Here is a 20,735-nt window from a genome sequence, read left to right on the forward strand (position 1 = left end):
TTCTGGCATAAAACTGGTTGAAATGTAGCAAAATTCTTCCGTTTTCACGCAAGTTCCAGACAGCTCCGCCAACTTCTTAAAAGACAAGATGTGGCCAAACGCGTCCGACAAATTCTGCATAATTTACACCATGAAAGAGAGTCACCTCTGTGGCCAGTGTCTGGCAAAGCACCCAATGAGCAGAGACCAACAGGGACACTAGAACAAATCAGTGGGGGTGAGTAATGCTTAAGCCTCAGAATCCACTCAAAAAAGGAAGCGTTAGAAATGTAACTGAGCCTAAAAGCAGAATTTACATTTATGTTCTTACAAAAATAGCAAAAAAAGGAAGATCACAGAAATACCCAGTTGTGAAGTCAAATATTTCCCACGACATCAAAAATCTCATGCATGTCAGATCTTGTAAAATGTCACAAAAAGACTTCCAATTATATTTTGCCATTTAAAAAAAAAAATCTACTTTGCAATTGTGCTGGAGTCTTGCACAAGACTAGCAACCATGAGTTGCCCCTGTGGGCAGTGCCCATATTCTGCCAATGTGCATAATTAAAAGTTTAGTTTTGTTTTTTTCATTGTGAAATTACTGCAGGCAATTATTTTACAATTGTTTATAAGGAATTACAATATTGGAAAACTGTGAACAGGTCACAACAGCAGTCAAAATCTGTAAAATCAAGTCTTAATGTAATTAATGACAATATAAGCCTCACTAAAGTGTTACTCACAGTGGTCCAGGAAGCTGATACATTGCGAATACCGTATTTTTCGGACTATAAGAACCACTTTTTTCCTCCAAAATTTTGGAGGAAAATGGGGGGTGCGCCTTATAGTCCAAATGTTGGGGGGGGGGGGCGTATATATGTGGGGTGTGTGGGGAGCGGTATCGGTGGAGGAGCGGGGCACAGGAGGCAGCAGCCGCCCGCTGCAGCCTACACTGTCCCCGCTGCTAAAGAAAATGAATATTCACTGCTCCCCACGCCCGTGGAGAGCACTGAATATTCATGCTCCTTAATAGCAGCACACAGTGTAGCCGCGCTGCGGCTCCTGCCGGAGTCACCTGTGCCCGCTGTTAAAGGGCATGAATATTCAACCTCTCTCCACGCCCATGGGCGTGGGGAGGGGGTGAATATTCATGCCCTTTAATAAGCGGGCACACGAGATAACCCGGCAGCAGCAGGAGCCGCAGCGCGCTCCGCTGTGTGCCGGCTATGAAGGAGAGTGAAGTCACTGCTCCCTGCGCACAGTCCCGGAATGGGGAGCAGTGACTTCCGGCAGCTGATCTCTCCTTGTGAGCCGCGCATGGTAGTGACATCATGCGTGGCTCACATGGAGAGATCAGTGAAGGCAGACAGGACGCAGCGCTGGAGGAGAAATGAAAGGTGAGTAGGAGTGTTTATTTTTTTTTTATGTGCAGCATGATGGGGATTAGGGGGACCATGCATACTAGGCTAAGGATGAGGGGGCCATACATACCAGGGTAAGGATGAGGGGTGCCATGCATACCAGGATAGGGATTAGGGGTGCCATGCATACCAGGACTGGGATTAGGGGTGCCATGCATACCAAGATAGGGATTAGGGGTGCCATGCATACCAGGCTAGGGATTAGGGGTGCCATGCATACCAGGATGGGGATTAGGGGTGCCATGCATACCAGGATGGGGATTAGGGGTGCCATGCATACCAAGACAGGGATTAGGGGTGCCATGCATACCAGGCTAGGGATGAGGGGTGCGATGCATACCAAGACAGGGATGAGGGGTGCCATGCATACCAGGACAGGGATGAGGGGTGCCATGCATACCAGGACGGGGATGAGGGGTGCCATGCATACCAGGACGGGGATGAGGGGTGCCATGCATGCCAGGACGGGGATGAGGGGTGCCATGCATACCAGGATAGAGATGAGGGGTGCCATGCATACCAGGACAAGGATGAGGGAGCCATGCATACCAGGGTAAGGATGAGGGGTGCCATGCATACCAGGATAGGGATGAGGGGTGCCATGCATACCAGGATGGAGGAGTTCCATGCATACCAGGATGGGGATGGGGACCACGTATAAAAGGAAGGGGGGGGGGGCATATATACCAGGATGGGGGATATTGTCAGAATTGGGGGACATTACCCCTACACCAGTGTCAGCAGAAGACTCCCTCCCCCTTAAAAGTGCATCATGAACACATTTTTGGCTTAAAATTTTTTATTTTATTTTCCTCCTCTAAAACCTAGGTGCGCCTTATGGTCCGGTGCGACTTATAGTCCGAAAAATACGGTACTTTGTCAGGGTTTTTGCACTGGAGAACTTATGTTGATGATTATTTCTGGCCTCTGTACGTTGTCTAAGAACTTGCTTTAATTCAGCATTCTGGACCCCTTTGAGTATAACATGAAGAAATGGGCTACTAAAATTAAAAGCTAGAGACAGCAAAGTGCCGTACTTGGCTATCTTCATCAGCCCCATAGATAAAAGGAGCAGTAAAGTACATGAGCAACTGATCCATTCAAATAGAGTAGAGGACATAGCACCTTTGTGTTGATGAGACCCCCCCCCAATTAATCAAGCACTTATCACCTACTCTGTGGCCAGGTGATAAATTGTTATTATGGCAGAACCCCTTTACTGCAGAGTTCTGCTTTAAACAGGTAATTCACCACTATACTTACATTTATTATTACTTGACTGAGTAACTTGAACTTTCCTCTGAGACTCCAGGGATGAACATGGGGGAATCTGTTGGAAATTGGGTGCAGATTGAGTTGAATGTTCACTTTTCTCAGGATTTACTGAGCTCATCTGTTCCATTTTCTTTGTGTCTGCTCTAAGAAGCTGTGTTTGCATCTTAAGAATCTGCCCTAAAGGATCAACATCTTTAGAAATCTTCCTAGCAGTCTTTCTCTGCCTAGGGGCACTTGGAGTAGTAGTCACTGACTGTGTGACTGCCACATTATTGGGCTCGTTCATCTTACAATCAATGTCAATCACAAGTTTGCCATCATCTGAGTCACTGTCACTACTGGTGGTGGGTTGGGTGCCAGTGCTTGGCGTAGAGCTTGTTCTCAACTTGTTGTCAGCGTCTAGACTCAGATCCAACTCCTCTTTATTACTCTTTTTTTGTTTCTTCATATTGCTGACCTCATCTGAACTGTAACCTTTATAAGAAGGAACAAGAATAGTGTTACCTCTCAATCACTACAGATAATCGTGCAGACTACTTGTACATATGTAGTGATCACTGACGGCTAAGCAATACTCATTACCTACCATCCTAATTCTAAACAAGCTTGTTAGGTTATAAAGTAACTCAAATTAAACTTTTGAAATATAAAGAAAAGCAGAAGTTGCCAAGTAAGAAAACCTATGTCATTTTCTAAGATAAAACTAGTTATCACTAACAAAACTTCTTTGTTTGTCTGCAGTACAAGGTGCGCACAACTATTAGGCAATTTGTATTTTTGATGATTCATTTTATTATTGAACAACTACAGTGATGTCAATCATTCCAGTAGGTTAATAAACCTGAAACCAGAATATTGAAGAAGTAAAAGTTGAGGTTTTGTCTTTCTTAGGAGAATATCTGTGTGTGCTGAATTATGCAACTACAGTCATGGCCAAAAGTATTGAGAATGAGACAAATAGTAATTTTTCCAAAGTTTACTGCTTCATTTTTTGCAATGGCAATTTGCATATACTCCTGAATGTCAAAGAGTGATCAGCTTAACAGCAATTACTGTACTTGCAAAGTCAATATTTGCCCAGAAAATGAACTTTAACCCCCAAAACACATTTCAACATCATTGCAGTCCTGCCTTAAAAGGAGCACCTAACATCGTTTTAGTGATTGATCCATTAACACAGGTGTGGGTGTTGATGAGGACAGGGCTGGCGATCAATCAGTCATTATTAAGTAAGAATGACATCACTGGACACTTTAAAAGGAGGCTGGTTCTTGGTATCATTGTTTCTCTTCAGTTAACCATGGTTATCTCTAAAGAAACACGTGCAGCCATCATTGCACTGCACAAAAATGGCCTAACAGGGAAGAGTATCGCAGCTACAAAGATTGCACCTCAGTCAACAATCTATCGCATCATCAAGAACTTCAAGGAGAGAGCTTCCATTGTTGTCAAAAAGGCTCCAGGGCGCCCAAGAAAGACCAGCAAGCGCCAGGATCGTATCTTAAAACTGTTTCAGCAGCGGGATCGGACTACCAGCAGTGCCGAGCTTGCTCAGGAATGGCAGCAGGCTGGTGTGAGTGCTTCTGCACGCACTGTGAGGCGGAGACTCTTTGAGCAAGGGCTGGTTTCAAGGAGGGCAGCAAAGAAGCCACTTCTCTCCAGAAAAAACATCAGGGACCGACTGATATTCTGCAAAAGGTACAGGGAGTGGACTGCTGAGGACTGGGGCAAAGTCATATTCTCTGATGAATCCCCTTTTCGATTGTTTGGGACATCTGGAAAACAGCTTATTCGGAGAAGAAGAGGTGAGCGCTACCACCAGTCTTGTCTCATGCCAACTGTAAAGCATCCTGAAACCATTCATGTGTGGGGTTGCTTCTCAGCCAAGGGAATCGGCTCACTCACAGTCTTGCCTAAAAACACAGCCATGAATAAAGAATGGTACCAGAATGTCCTCCAAGAGCAACTTCTCCCAACCGTCCAAGAGCAGTTTGGCGCCCAACAATGCCTTTTCCAGCATGATGGAGCACCTTGCCATAAAGCCAAGGTGATAACTAAATGGCTCATGGAACAAAACATAGAGATTTTGGGTCCATGGCCTGGAAACTCCCCAGATCTTAATCCCATTGAGAACTTGTGGTCAATCATCAAGAGACGGGTGGACAAACAAAAACCAACAAATTCTGGCAAAATGCAAGCATTGATTATGCAAGAATGGACTGCTATCAGTCAGGATTTGGTCCAAAAGTTGATTGAGAGCATGCCAGGGGGAATTACAGAGGTCTTGAAGAAGAAGGGGCAACACTGCAAATATTGACTAGCTGCATTAACTCATTATAACTGTCAATATAACCTATTGGTACTCATAATATGATTGCAATTATATTTCTGTATGTGATATAAACATCAGACAAACACTAATAAAAACCAGAGGCCAGCAGATCATGTGAAAATATAATTTTGGTGTCATTCTCAAAACTTTTGGCCATGACTGTAAAAGAAAAACAAATTTTCCCATCTCAGTTATTGATTCTCATCTGTTAAAGTGAGAATAACAACTAAACAACTCAAAATGTACATAAATAAATTTCTAAAAATATATCAGTGACATATATAGCCGCCCTTCTTTTCAAGAAGTCATAAATCTTCCATCCATGGAGTCTGTCAGACTGTAAGACTTCAAACAATGGTCTGCCATTAACGCCAGCTACAGGCTGGCTGTCAAAGAATTAAATGCTGCCATCAGAGATTGAGTGTTTCATTTCAGGTTAGCGGCAGCGGGCAGAGCTCAGCTCCACCCGTGGCTGTTAAGAGGCAGATGATGGCTAAATAATTCAGCCATCATCTGTCAAGAAAGAGTGGGCTCGGCTTGCGAGCCTGCATCAAAATCAGGCACCCCACATATGACGCAACTGTACGTCATATGTCAGGAAGCGGTTAAAGAGTGAGCGTCGTTTAATTTTTATTTTATAAATGAATAGTGTACACGGAAATAAAACAAATTTTGCAATATATGTTATCAGAGAATTCTGCTTCTTTCTCCTACTGGACTGATCATTCATTTTCAAAGTTCTCAATTCACGGGAAGAATCTGTATTCAGTGAAGACAGAATTTTACATTAAAGAAATAGGAGATGGCAGCTGCTACTGATAACATTCTATGTAGATGGGAGGAGCTCTGTCTCTAGCTCCTCCCTTCTCTCCCCTACAGAGAACCTTATCAGTAGCAGCTGCCATTTACTATCTCAGTAATTGGAAAGTCTCTTCACTGAATACAGACTTTACCCGAGAATTGAGAATTTTGAAAATGAATTATCAGTCCTGGTGGAGAAAGAAGCAGATTTCTCTGATAAAATTAAGTAACTTTGTAATATATCTTATGAGTATTACTGATTTGGGAAATAAAAATGATGATTACGCTTTAAGGGAAGGTTTAGGTTTATTTTCCTTCACGGATCAGTTTCGGACAAAAGATGTATGGGAGAGCATACTGTGCTCCTGAAGATAGTGTGAAGAAAGCCTAAAATGCACACAAGTAGCACAACTGACAAGACACAGATTCTAACAATGATGGTCTTACAAAACTGATCTGGGTTTGAGGTGTTGATGATCTGTTTGTCAGCTTCTAATTTGTCTTGCAGAGATGTTTTAAGGGAGCACTGAAACGCTTCCGGCGACTCTGGACCAGATAAAGTTGTATCTGAATTTGCATCCTTATCCACAGATCCAAACGTCTCCAATTCTGTCAAATCACTCTCAAAATCCTTATCCTCACGTGGCAAACTCCTACTTGCATTATGTTCTTCAACCTACAAGGAAAAAATAAATAAAATAAAGGGACAGCAGATCGATAGGGGAGCAATCTAAAACGATGACAGCAGTCCATAATAAATTAGTTATTTACAAGACAACAACAACGACATTAACAAGATAATAGGAATCAGGTAGTAAAAAATGTACTGTATGCTATAAAACACAGTTCAATATAAGCCATTACATTCAGTCTTTATAGAGTCTTGATTTATGCAGAGAACTTCCACGGAAAGAAATTTGTTTAATATCCAAAAATATTATCTATGAAGCTGCAAAAAGTACAGTTAGAAACCAGAAAACCTTCTGCCAATAAGGTTATATAATCCATGAAGGCACCCATGTAGATAAAACTGGTAAACACAGGCAAAGAGATCATTATAAGACTGGAGTCGCAAAAACAATTTTAAGGGCAATTTTGGGAAGAAAAGTATAAAAAGAAGGACTTTCTAACCACTTTTAGCTAAAAGTGTACAACCCCTTTAATACACACCTGTAGATGTAGGCAATTTTCCACAATAAGGTGTTGTGGGTGTACATGGGGAATAATACTATCTCTGGCCATCACATGGATTCCTGCATTATTTTTTATGAAGAATAACTACTATCATGTGTCCCATACACAGAGACATGAGAGATTCCTGCTCTCCTGTCTCTCTGTAGAACATCCCCAAAAGCACAGCTGAATGGATGACATCACAAAGTAGCACTGAGTAGTGTAGCTGTGAATCCAACTTTGGGGTTAAAATAAAGAAATGGCTAGAAAGCAGCAGCATATATCTATGTGTTTGTCTTGCTCACTATTTTACTCTCTTGCTCACTCTGCTTCTCCCTTATCCTCTTGCTATAGACTTTAATAGTCAGCTGTAATCTGACACCTCAGTGAGCTGACAGTCCACCTTGATTGGGCCAAGATGGATTTGGATTTTGGCGGTTTTTCAGAGTGAATGACAAGTTCATGGAGAATGGGGGATGAGAAAAGTGGTTCAGAAGTAGAAAAAGAAGCAATTTTCTCTGATCATATGCATTACAAAATGAATTCTATTTGCTTGTACTAATGATTTATGCAAAGTTTGTTGAGTCAACAAAGACCACATAAATACGATGAATGAATAACGTTCAGCAATCACTGTTGGAGCAGTATCTACCATTAAGGAATTGGCTATGATTGGCCTTCATAGAATATGTCTCTATGTTCCTCCAAAAGAAACAGACTGGTCAAAACTTATTCTCCTCTCACAAACGTAGGTGTAGAAAGCTGTGAGTTCCTAAAGGTGTACTTTTAAGAGACAGACCAGAATTTACCATTGGGAAAGTCTTCTAAGTTGGTATGTCATTGGGATCATGGTCACCAATCAACCACCCTTTGATCTAGGGGCTCTGTTGGCATGTGTGGGACACTAGTAAATAATTACATCAGTCATTTATTTCATATGTGAAACATACTTTTGTCTGCCTAAAAAAAAAATGACAAAAAAACGTATGTAGTACAGTAAATGTTTTTGTCGTAAGGTCTTTATTCTAAAATATGCACTATGCAGAGTAATGTATTCCTCTCCCCTACACAGACAAAGCCTTTGTTTTTAAAAGGTTAACGCAGACTCCCACAACTTCCAGATTTACTGGGTTTATTTCATGCAAAACCTTTATCTGGGGCTAAATAGACACATTCAGCAAAAAGAGACAAACCCATTTTTCCCATACGTTTATACTTCCAATACCACAGAAACAGATGCTTCCTATACAATGTGATTTAAAGAAATGGAATTGTTCAAAACACAATGTAGAAAGGGGAAGCAACAGCTTTATCTTGCTTGCACAATATACTGCATGGAAGGACTATACACTAAGTGATCTTATAAGGGCTTTGGTAAATAGTGAAAATTTATAAGCCAAAAAGCAAAAAAAACCCCCTAATTTTAATATCCTTCTGACTTAAGAACATCCTTCATCCAAACAAGGCTCTCTCCATTCAGGCTAAACAGTTTAAGACATGACCAGATAGCAGGTTTGGCTGAACTTTTATTTTAGTTTGTGATGGAGGCTCCTCCTTTAATTTTCGATTCCATGATGTCTTCATCGTGGATGATCACGCCAGTCAAACCCTACTGAGGGTACTAGGAGGCCAGCCAGACATCAGCACTGTGCCTAGTCCACCTCCAGGTCACCTATCCCTTTACCCTGCTGCTGCAAGTATGATGCGCTGATAACCCCTAAATTATGTGGGAGATTACCAAAGAGGTGACTCTGCACACACCCAAAGATAAAACACGTGAGTACAGAGCTCCCTTTTTAGTGGATCCCTTTTTCTTTTACCTCTCTCCGGCCATTGCTCAGTTTCCAAATAAGTCTATTTCCTCAGTTGAATTCAAGGGTTACAAGCTTTTCCCTAGATGAATGCCCCTCAGCAGCCGACAGATGCCCCTCAAAGATAAGAAACTTGTATTAGTAATGCTCCCACATGCCATGGAGTGTTTTTACCAACACTGCTTTCACCTGGCCTTTACACATGCTGTTGTGGCTCTCTACCATGCCGAGGTTCTTTCCCACGTGGTATGTGCTCCCTTATCAATCCCCAGCATCTTGGAGGGACACTGCTGCAGGACCAATCTCGCAGCTTGCCCAGAAGCATAATCTTCTCTTACAGCAGGATTCCAGGAGGGAGGTACTTCGCTCCTATCTCACAACAGCTACTGTTCCTAATATTGATCTGTCAATACTTATTGCTCAATTGTTATCAATTGTTCCAGCATAAAACAGAATCCCTTGTCTGTCCAGCTCAAGACACCAGTACAGACTCTCCAACTGAAGAAGCTCTTAGTAGCTGAAGCAGCTGAACACTGCAACAGCATCTGTAAGCTAGCATGTTGGCTATACTCTTCGCCCACTACATCTATTTAGGAGTTAATTCAAAACTATACATTGCTTGGTGCTCCAACCCCTTTTTTTTTCTGAGGCAACATATCTATATCTCAGGAGGATTCTGCCAGACAACTGTTGTTTATAACCAATTTTGCTTGAACTTACTGTAATAAGTTTCAACGCAGTAAAAGTAATGTCTTAATCTGTGATCGCAGATCATCCTAGTAGCTACCATACTTTAGTACAAGGGGCAGAGTTATTACATGAAGCAGGTTTCAAATCCCCAAGACAGGTAATTTTGCCATGAAACCATCCTTCATGCCCAATTTTACGTGTCCCCTAAAACAGGAGATACTTGTGTCTTGCGACAAATTCCTGGCTTCTTTAGATAAGACTACCATCCTAACCACACAGATATGCAGAGAGCTGCTCTAGGGGAAAACATCCCAAACCGTTCATTCCTGCTTGTCAATTGGCTAGTCAATTCAATAGATACGTCTCATAGGTGGGTGGGCGATAGTCCCCATACTATGTGAGGCGCATGGTCAAAGAAAAAAAGCTTTCCTATTGGTCAATTTTCGGGATCGGAGGGTCATCCGTTTTAATTAGATCCCCTGCCCACCACCTTCAGGGTCATAATGGAATCACCATGGGGCACTGCAGTCGGCTTCCTAGATTTCACACTGTGTAAAGGAGAATAATAAATTTCTTCAGCAATTCGTGTATTGAGAGTAGACAATGGGCAATGGACTTCCTCATCTAAAAAAAATGAGGCCCTGGATCGTGCTGACTCCACCTGGACATCTTTTACCAGATTTGCCAGAGGTGGTGCATCTGTATGTGGTACCCTTTGTATTCCATATGAACCACAAATTCCCAGAATATGTGGAAAGAAGGCAAGACTACTTGGCCCTTGCAGTTGACACTCAAATCATTCCTTAGAAATGGTTCTCTCTTCATTACCTTTTCCATCCTCTTCCACTCCTGCCCCAAGTAATAAAAAAAGTCAAGGCACTCGGCTTGCAGTGCCTGGGTATGCTGACCTCATCAGTCTGCTTGTGGATTCTTCAATTTCAAACCAGCTTTCTTTCCAGTAATGCTCTATTACATAACACTTTACCTGAGCCTTATGTCATGTTGTTCAAGTCAAGTTTTGAGGTCTTATGATTTATCCATGTCTGTCATTTAATGTTCTAAACCCAAAAACCTTAGTCAGACATTGGTCGAAGAGCACGGTTTTCCCTAGTTGGTTTCTCCACCCATAGGATTCTGTTCTTCCTCCAAACAGGTCTAAAAAAGGGATTTGGTCTCAATTCCTTACAGGGTCAGGTTATTACTCTTTCAATTCTATTCCATCCTTCCACTACCATGTAGATTTCTTTTGCAGGTATTTGCCCCATTCCCATCCTGCTGAGCTCCAGGTTCTTCGCCTGGTCCTGGAAAACGTAAAAAGGTCTGGCGCAACGTCATGTGTGCGTCACACCACAACAATGATATCGCGCCAGTCCAGCTAATGAAAACAGAAGCCAGGATTTTTCACAGGGCAGACAGGAGTTAGTTCACAGGGCTCCAGTCTGATGGCCATAAATTATTTATCTGGCTGTGGGACCGGTTCATGGGAATCGATCTGCAACAACTCTAGAATTCATTGTAATGTATCCAGAAGAAAATATACTCACATGAGAAATTCCATTATCTCTGTCCAGAGAAATAATTTTCAAAGGAATCAAAGAATTTTTCACCATGAACTTGTCCAGAACAACCTCATGAAACATTCGGCTTTTCTCTCTTGTGCTCAGCTCTTTCTTGGGAAGAGGGGAATCCATGTACACCACTTTACATTCTTTACCATCTGGTAAGACAAAAAAAAAAAAAAAGATATGCCAATGTGACTTATACTAGATGATATTATTATTTATTATAGCGCCATTTATTCCATGGCACTTTACATGTGAAAAAGGGGTATACATACAAGAACAGGTACAGGAGGAGCGAGAACCCTGCCAACGAGGGCTCACAGTCTACAAGGAATGGGTGAGGATACAGTAGGTGAGGGTACAGCTGGTCGTGCAGCGGTATGGTGGAGGGAGGGTTACTGCAGGATGTAGGCTTGTCGGAAGAGGTAGGTCTTCAGGTTCCTTTTGAAGGTTTCCAAGGTAGGCAAGAGTCTGATATGTTGGGGTACAGAGTTCCAGAGCAGGGAGGATGCACGGGAGAAATCTTGTATGCGATTGTGGGAAGAGGAGATAAGAGGGGAGTAGAGAAGGAGATCTTGTGAGGATCAGAGGTTGTGTGTAGGTATGTACCGGGAGACTAGGTCACAGATATCTGGAGGAGACAGGTTGTGGATGGCTTTGTATGCCGTGGTTAGGGTTTTGAACTGGAGTCTCTGGGCAATGGGGAGCCAGTGAAGGGATTGACAGAGAGGAGAGGTAGGGGAATACCAGGGGGACAGGTGGATTAGTCAGGCAGCAGAGTTTAGGATAGATTGGAGGGGTGCAAGAGTTTTGGAAGGGAGGCCACAGAGCAGGAGGTTGCAGTAGTCGAGGCGGGGGATGATGAGGGCGTGCAATAGTGTTTTTGCAGATACGTGGTTGAGAAATGTGCGGATCCGGGAGATATTTTTGAGTTGGAGTCGGCAGGACGTGGAAAGGACTTGGATATGTGGTTTGAAGGAGAGAGTCCAGGGTTACCCCAAGGCAGCGAGCTTGCGGGACTGGGAAGAGTGAACAGCCATTGATGTTGATAGATAGGTCGGGTGGAGGGGATGAATGAGATGGTGGAAAGATGATGAATTCTGTTTTGTTCATGTTAAGTTTTAGAAATCTAGCAGAGAAGAAGGATGAAATAGCGGATAGACATTGTGGCATTTTGGTTAGTAGGGAGGAGATGTCGGGTCCAGAGAGGTAGATCTGTGTGTCATCACCATAGAGGTGATACTGAAAGCCGTGTGAGACTCAATGAGCTGTCCCAAGCCAAAGGTGTAGATGGAGAAGAGGAGGGGTCCTAGGACTGAACCTTGGGGGACACCGACAGATAGAGGGAGAGATGAGGAGGTGGTGTGTGAGTGGGAGACACTGAATGTCCGGTCTGTTAGGTATGAGGAGATCCAAGATAGGGCCAAGTCTGTGATGCCAAGAGATGAGAGAGTCTGGAGTAAGAGTGAATGGTCCACGGTGTCGAAGGCAGATGAAAAGTCCAGGAGGAGGAGGACAGAGTAGTGTCGCTTGGATTTGGCGGTTAGTAGGTCGTTGGTGACTTTAGTCAGGGCAGTTTCAGTAGAATGGTGCAGTCGGAAGCCAGATTGGGAGGCGGTCAAAGAGAGAGCAGGAGGAGAGGTGGAGGACAGTTCAAAGTGGACATGTTGTTCCAGTTGTTTTGAGGCATGGGGATAAGTGATATGGGGTGATAGCTAGTCAGAGACGATGGGTCAAGGGAGGGCATTTTGAGGATGGGTATGATCTAGGCATGTTTTAAGAATGAGGGGAAGACACCAGTTGTTAGTGACAGGTTGAAAAGATGGGTTAGGGTTGGGATGAAGATAGTGGTAAGGTTGGGGATGAAGTGGGACGCGATTGGGTCAAGTTCAAAGGTGGTGAGACACATTTTACCTCTTATTATAAGAAAAAAAAAGTGGCAAAAAATGGATACATTCAGCCTTGTCAGTACAAGGATCATACTGTATTTAAAACATCACTTAAACAGTAACTATCGTTTTAATTTTTATTTAAAAAATCAATAGTACACCTGAAAATCAACAATATTTGTATTATATCTTATCAGAAAAATCTGCTTCTTTCTCTGCTAGAATTGATCAGTTATCAAAATCCTCAATACGGAGGTAAAATCTGTATTATTCAGTGAAGACTGACTTTCCCATGATGGAGATAGGAGATGGCAGGCGCTACTGATGAGATCATGTGTAGAAGGGAGGAGCTCTGATTGTAGCTCCTCCCATGTAGATAGAATCTTATCAGTAGCAGCTGCCATATCCCATCTCAGTAATGGGAAAGTCGGTCTTCACTGAATACAGATTTTACCTCAGTGTTGAGAAATTTTATAATGACTGATCAATCCTGTCAGAGAAAGAAGCAAATTATTCTGATAAGATGAATTACAAAGTTGCTGATTTTCACGAGAAGTATTGATTTATGAAATAAAAATTAAAATGAATATATCACTGAACGTTGAGGAAATCAGTGGTATGTCTGTTAGTGGGTATCAAAAATGTTCATATTCTAATGATAAACGTGGGGCAGAATCAGCTCCCCAATGTTACAGAGGTCCTGGAGGTTCTCCTGGCTCGATCGCCAATGTAAAGGGCAGCAGAATATCAATATTTTAATATAATATTCTCCTGTTTTTTTCGGGTCCCTAAGGGTTGACTAGTTTAACACCTTTTCCTGTATTTCTGTTTCTCTGCACTCATATGTACACACGCGTGTGCTGATTCATAACACTGTTAATATAATAAAATCTAATAAATTTATTGCCTAACAAAAAAATTTACAATAAAAGTATATTAGCAAATGTCGAACATATAACAATCAATATGAAATCTAGATGAAAAAATTATACACAATTGCAATATATGAAAAACATCAGTAAAAGTACCTTGACCTACCCACTTACAAAGACACAGAAACACAAGGAGCCTCTCCCACTTGACAATACTTGTGAGGATCTAGGTCTGCTTGTGGTTCAAAAGGTGGTTCTGGTGGATTCTCTTCTTTCTCTGCGTGTCTGTTCTGGAGCCAGCCTTGTGTCTTGATTTCTGTCCGTCTCCAGAGCTATCTTTTTATCCACATTTCAATCACTGACTATAATGTGACCTGTCGTGATTGGTATCGTCACCTTGTTCTGATGGAATGTGCTTGGGTATTTCCAAATAAAGATACTTGTAATATGCCATCATGGTATTCTGACATTTATGGCTGTCCCTAAGCCACTACCACCAGGTGTGATATGGGTGCAGAAAAGAAGTGGTCCTGGCATGCAAAGATGCCTATCTAGATGTGGACATTGCATTCGTAAAAATCATACAGTGAACAAATTTTCATACACACATGTACAGTGGCATGTAAAAGTTTTGGCACCCCTAGTCAAAATTACTGTTATTGTGAACAGTTAAGCAAGTTGAAGATGAAATGATCTCTAAAAGGCCTAAAGTTAAAAGATGACACATTCCTTTGTATGTTAGGTAAAAATATACACTGCTCAAAAAAATAAAGGGAACACTTAAACAACAGAATATACAGTAACTCCAAGTATATCAAACTTCTGTGAAATCAAACTGTCCACTTAGGAAGCAACACTGATTGACAATCAATTTCACATGCTGTTGTGCAAATGGAATAGACAATAGATGGAAATTATTGGCAATTATCAAGACACCCTCAATAAAGGAGTGGTTCAGCAGGTGGGGACCACAGACCACATCTCAGTACCAATGCTTTCTGGCTGATGTTTTGGTCACTTTTGAATGTTGGTTGTGCTTTCACACTCATAGTAGCATGAGACGGACTCTACAACCCACAGAAGTTGCTCAGGTAGTGCAGCTCATCCAGGATGGGACATCAATGCGAACTGTGGCAAGAAGGTTAGCTGTGTCTGTCAGCATAGTGTCCAGAGGCTGGAGGCTCTACCAGGAGACAGGCCAGTACACCAAGAGACATGGAGGGCAACAACCCAGCAGCAGGACCGCTACCTCCGCCTTTGTGCAAGGAGGAACAGGAGGAGCACTGCCAGAGCCCTGAAAAATGACCTCCAGCAGGCCACAAATGTGCATGTGTCGGCACAAACGGTTAGAAACGGATTCCATGAGGGTGGTATGAGGGCCAGACGTTCACAGATGGTGGTTGTGCTCACAGCCCAACACCGTGCAGGACGCTTGGCATTTGCCACAGAACACCAGGATTGGCAAAGTCGCCACTGGCGCCCTGTGCTCTTCACAGGTGAAAGCTGGTTCACACTGAGCACATGTGACAGACGTGACAGAGTCTGGAGACGCCGTGGAGAGCGATCTGCTGCCTGCAACATCCTTCAGCATGACCGGTTTGGCACTGGGTCAGTAATGGTGTGTGGTGGCATTTCTTTGGAGGGCCGCACAGCCCTCCATGTGCTCGCCAGAGGTAGCCTCACTGCAATTTAGGTACCGAGATGAGATCCTCAGACCCCTTGTGAGACCATATGCTGGTGCGGTTGGCCCTGGGTTCCTCCTAATGCAGGACAATGCCAGACCTCATGTGGCTGGAGTGTGTCAGCAGTTCCTGCAAGATGAAAGCATTGAAGCTATGGACTGGCCCGCCCGTTCCCCCAGATCTGAATCCGATTGAGCACATCTGGGACATCTTGTCTAGCTCCATCCACCACGTTGCACCACAGACTGTGCAGGAGTTGGCGGATGCTTTAGTCTAGGTCTGGGAGGAGATCCCACAGGAGATTATCCGCAAACTCATCAGGAGCATGCTCAGGCGTTGTAGGGAAATCATACAGGCACGTGGAGGCCACACACAATACTGAGCCTCATTTTGAATTGTTTTAAGGACAATACATCAAAGTTGGATTAGCCTGTAGTGTGTTTTTCCACTTTCATTTTGGGGGTGACTCCAAATCTAGGCCTCCATTGGTTAATAAATTTGATTTCCATTGATGATTTTTGTGTGATTTTGTTGGCAGCACATTCAACTTTGTACAGAACAAAGTATTCAATGAGAATATTTCATTCATTCAGATCTAGAATGTGTTATTTGAGTGTTCCCTTTATTTTATTGAGCAGTATATATATATATATATATATATATATATATATATATATATATATATATATATATATATATATATATATATATATATATAGTCATTTTTTACATTTAAAAAAAAATACAAAAAAGGAAAATGGGCCGACACAAAAGTTTAGACACCCTTCCAAATTTGTGTGCTCAGATAACTTTGACCAAGGTTTCAGACGTTAATTAGCCTGTTATAGTTATGGCTCCATCATCGTTAGGAAAGGCCAGGTGATGCAAATTTCCCAGCTTTATAAAAACCCAGCCTCTTCTACCCTTGTGCCAAAATACAGCAGCCAGGGGTTCTTCTGAGCAGATACCTAGCACTCTGAAAATTAAAATGATAGCGGCCCACAAAGCAGAAGGCTATAAGAAGATAGCAAAGCGTTTTCAACTTGCCCTTTCCTTTGTTAAAAATTTATTTAAGAATTGGCAGTTAACAGGAACAGTGGAGGTCAAGAGAAGGTCTGGAAGACCAAGCAAAATTTCAGTGAGAGCTGCTCGTAGGATTGCTAGAGAGGCAAATCAGAAACCTCGCTCGACTGCAAAAGATTTAGTAGACTCTGCAGTTGTGGTACATTGTTCTACTGTTCAGAGACCCCTGCACAAATATGGCCTTCATGAAGGAGTTCTCAGAAGAAAACCTCTCCTGCATCCTCACTATAAAATTCAGCGTCAAGTAAGCAAAAGAACATCTAAACAAGCCTGTGGACCGATGAGGTTAAAATAGAACTCTTTGGCCACAATGGTCAAAGATACAGTACGTGTGGAGAAAAAAAGAGCACAGAATTTCAGGATAAGAACATATCGCCAACCATTAAGCATGGGGGTGGATCTATCATGTTTTGGGATTTTATTGCAGCCAATGGCATGGGGAACATTTCATGGGTACAAGGAAGAATGGATTCAATGAAATTTCAACAAATTCTTAATGCAAACATAACACCATCTGTAAAAAAGCTGAAGTTGAAAAGAGAATGGCTTCTACAAATGGATAGTGATCCTAAACACACGTCAAAATCCACACTAGACTACCCCAAAAGGCTCAAGATAAAGGTTTTACAATGGTCCTCACAGTCCCCTGATCTGAACATCATTGAAAATCTGTGGCTAGACCTCAAAACAGCAGTGCATGCAAGACAACCCAGGAATCTCACAGAACTGGAAGAATTTTCCAAGGAAGAATGGATGAAAATCCCTCAAACAATTGAAAGACTCTTGGCTGGCTACAAAAAGTGTTCACAGGCTGTGGTACTTTCAAAAGGGGGAGCTACTAGGTACTAACCATGCAGGGTGCCCAAACTTTTGCATCGGACCATTCTCCTTTTTGTATTTTTTTAAAATGTAAAAGATGAAAATATACACGTATTTTTCGCCTAAAATACAAAGGAAATGTGCCATCTTTAACTTTAGGCCTTTTAGACATCATTTCATCATCAACTTGCTTAACTGTTTACAATGCCAGTAATTTTGACCGGGGGTGCCCAAACTTTTACATGCCACTGTAAGTAAAAGCAATAGTGCATATAAATAGCATAGGATACTTAGTAAACACGGTGTTTGATAAAAAAAAGAAAAGTAAAACTCATACCATCAGTGTCAAGGTGTACCCAAATTTGGATGGTCCTAGCCTCTAGTGTTAAAACCTAACCATGTGTCAAAGTTATATCAAGAGCCGAACAGGATCACGTCCCGAATATGATACCCAGCAAACGGGACGCTATATAAGTGTAATGTCCAGCTCAATTAATGGGAGGCCACAGCCTTACCTGCACTTAGTGCAAAGAGGGTGTGGCCTCCCTTTCTTTGAGTTGGACATTGCAGGTTCAGTTGACGTTAGTCTAATGTGTATGGGGGCCTTAACAAAACATCCATTCAGTTTATTACATTCGTTTTCGCTCACCTCTACCATTAATCGTCTTCACACACACAGGAACCTCCCATTGTTCATTGTAACCAGGAGCATGGTTGTTAAGGAGGGTAAACAAGACCTGGGAAGTAAGCACGACCTGTGGACAATACTTTGAGGCCAATTTAGAAATGTTTGGATCCGAACTCACATCCTGTGAAACAGCAAGAGACACAATATAAATAAGCAAGCAAAAAAATTGTTAGGATATGTGTACACACGTTATTTGCAGCAGATTTTTCTGCAGGAAAAGCTCTGCGTATAATATGCACATTTTAGAATATTTTTCTGATGCATTCTCACTTGAGTTTTTTATCCTTTCATTTCAATGGGTGAAAAATGGTACAAAAACTCTGAAATAATTGACGTGCTTCAGATATGAAAAAAAAACCTTTGATGGTTCAAATTTGCAAAAGAAAAAAACAAGAAATTTAAGAAATTTCATTCACTTTGCTGGCACTGCAAACGTTATTGTTGCTGTAATTGAGTTGAAAGATACAAGGAAATGTTTATTAAAAAAAATAAAGATTCTTGGATCCCCCCCACCCTCTAAAAAAAGAAAAGAAAAAAGAAACCCTAGAAAAAGAACTTTGTGTGAAGGAAGTCTTACACCTCATAAGTACCCATCACAAGTCTGGGGTTTCCCTTTTTATGTAGGAGTGGGCGACCTCGACTGGAGAATTTTCTAAACATCTGTTAGCAAAAGCGGTGAGAAGGGTTTCTAAAACCCTCATAAAGGACCTGACTTTCTAGCAAAAGTAATGTCTGAACTTCCAGTTTGTGGGGTCTCAGCATGTAGAGTGGGATCCTGCAACCCTCCGTGGTCCTCCTCACTATGAAAACACAAGATCTCACATGTTATCACAAGATTTCAAGCCTTACAGTAACCCAGCACAGCTGCATCCTTTGCTAAGTGGTTATGAATGTTACCATTCAGTAGCCACTTACCAGAATGGTAGCCAGAACTTGCTCTTTTAGAACAAGCGGGGTTGTGGGATGCCACAACTCAGAAGTTCAGACCTGACTTTTGATAGAAAGTCAGGTCCTTTATGGGGATATTAGGGACATTTTTTATGCCTCTTTTGCTAATAAAGTGTTATTTACAAAATGCACTAGTCCAAGACAGCCTACTTGTATATAATTATAAAAAAAAAAAAAAGGGGGATAGTTCCAGATTGGTGATAGGTAAGCTTTAAATATTAAGTACTAATAATTTGTACACTCAATCGCTTAGTCAGACGACGGTAATAAAATTACATTACAGTACAATTATAGAGCCGAATAAATAAGCCCTTAAAAGGGAATGTATCATAAGATAATGACCTACTGTGCAAATAAAGTTTTCATATTGAATATATTTATTTATATATTTTTAAATTTGATTATGATTTTAGAATTTTCCAAATAATGATCTGTATTAATTCTGCAATATTGCAGTTTTCACGCTGGCCTTTAAGCCTCACAATAACTTGACACTTATTGTACACTCAGTAGTTTTCATCATTGTGATCATAAACTGGCTTATGATATATAACAAACAAAATAATATTGGTTGTGCCAACAGGGGAACTGCTGCCCTTGATAGGGCTCTGTAGATCCACTGTTTACATTGGCCATATATGTTTAGGTTTTGATTCTTTTCAAGTGATGGTGTTAAAAATTGTCCAGTGTGCACAAAGATCATCAACAATGAGCCTAATCTTGATATTTTGTGCTGCCATAACATATGATCATTGTTGACCGCACAATTGGAAAAGACTGTAGCAACATTTATAACTGGCTCTCCAGCCTGTCACTACACAATTCTGAAGCTTCTTGAACATCACCTTGCAGTGACAAGGATCATCCAGCTTAGAATCATCAGTTCCTCACAATGATTTTGGAAATGACCATAGTTCGTTCCGCACAGAATTTAAAAGTGGCTTCATATAAGGGTTCTCTACCCAAATGCTTTAACAGATCAGTGGTAGTGAAAATTCACTAATTGAAAAATTATCTTCACTTATATCATAATGATGAAAATCCATAGGACCACACAGCTTTACTAATGATAGTTATACATAGGTCTAAGTGAATATACTGTAATTCTTTTAATCACTCCTTAAAGTGAATCTGACAGAAGATTGAGATTCATGCAGCCCGAATCACAGGCAGCATGAATCAGACAGTCTGGGTTACAGCCACCATGAATGATTTATTCTGAAACATACTTTAAATAGTCGCTCCGGGACCATGAATCTCAGATGACTAGTCTGGATTGTGATAAACTGGAAAGATAATGAGCACAATAAGGTCTTTTACGGAAAAGTAAAGCAAAGTTTATTCTCACCTTCAAGGGTTGTGAAAAACACAACCTCTGTGATCGCTGGAGAATTTGGCTGCTGCAGATCCACAGAAGGAGATGAAATGTGCAACTGGAGAAAGTGGAGGTAAACCCACGCTGCCAATAGTAAAAGATGCAGTGGAAAAACTGTGGAAATATCAATGCGGTTTTTATTTGTCTGTCAACGCGTTTTGAAGCACACTTGCTTCTTCATCAGGACAAACCATTTCTGTGGTTTGTCCTGATGAAGACGCAAGTGTGCTTTGAAACGCGTTGTCAGAAATAAAAAACACGTTTTTTTCCACTGCATCTTTTACTATTGGCAGAGTGGGTTTACCTCTACTTTCTCCAGTTGCACATTTAGT

General features: G+C 41.7%; 1 protein-coding gene across 2 annotated transcripts in view; it reads right to left on the bottom strand.

Moving 5' to 3' along the window:
• ICE2 (interactor of little elongation complex ELL subunit 2) overlaps positions 1–20,735 on the bottom strand; it is a 117,744-nt gene that overhangs the window by 27,235 nt on the left and 69,774 nt on the right. For both annotated transcript variants that reach the window (XM_073652802.1, XM_073652803.1), the window contains 4 exons: positions 18,042–18,201; positions 11,030–11,202; positions 6,259–6,487; positions 2,667–3,152 (listed from right to left, as the gene is read on the bottom strand). In XM_073652802.1, the coding sequence (XP_073508903.1) occupies positions 2,667–3,152; positions 6,259–6,487; positions 11,030–11,202; positions 18,042–18,201 (1,048 nt within the window). The remainder of the gene's footprint in view (positions 1–2,666; positions 3,153–6,258; positions 6,488–11,029; positions 11,203–18,041; positions 18,202–20,735) is intronic.

This window comes from Phyllobates terribilis, unplaced genomic scaffold (genome assembly GCF_046119375.1).
Source record: "Phyllobates terribilis strain yellow unplaced genomic scaffold, ASM4611937v1 Scaffold_11__3_contigs__length_659146591, whole genome shotgun sequence".
NCBI classification, from domain to species: Eukaryota; Metazoa; Chordata; class Amphibia; order Anura; family Dendrobatidae; genus Phyllobates; species Phyllobates terribilis.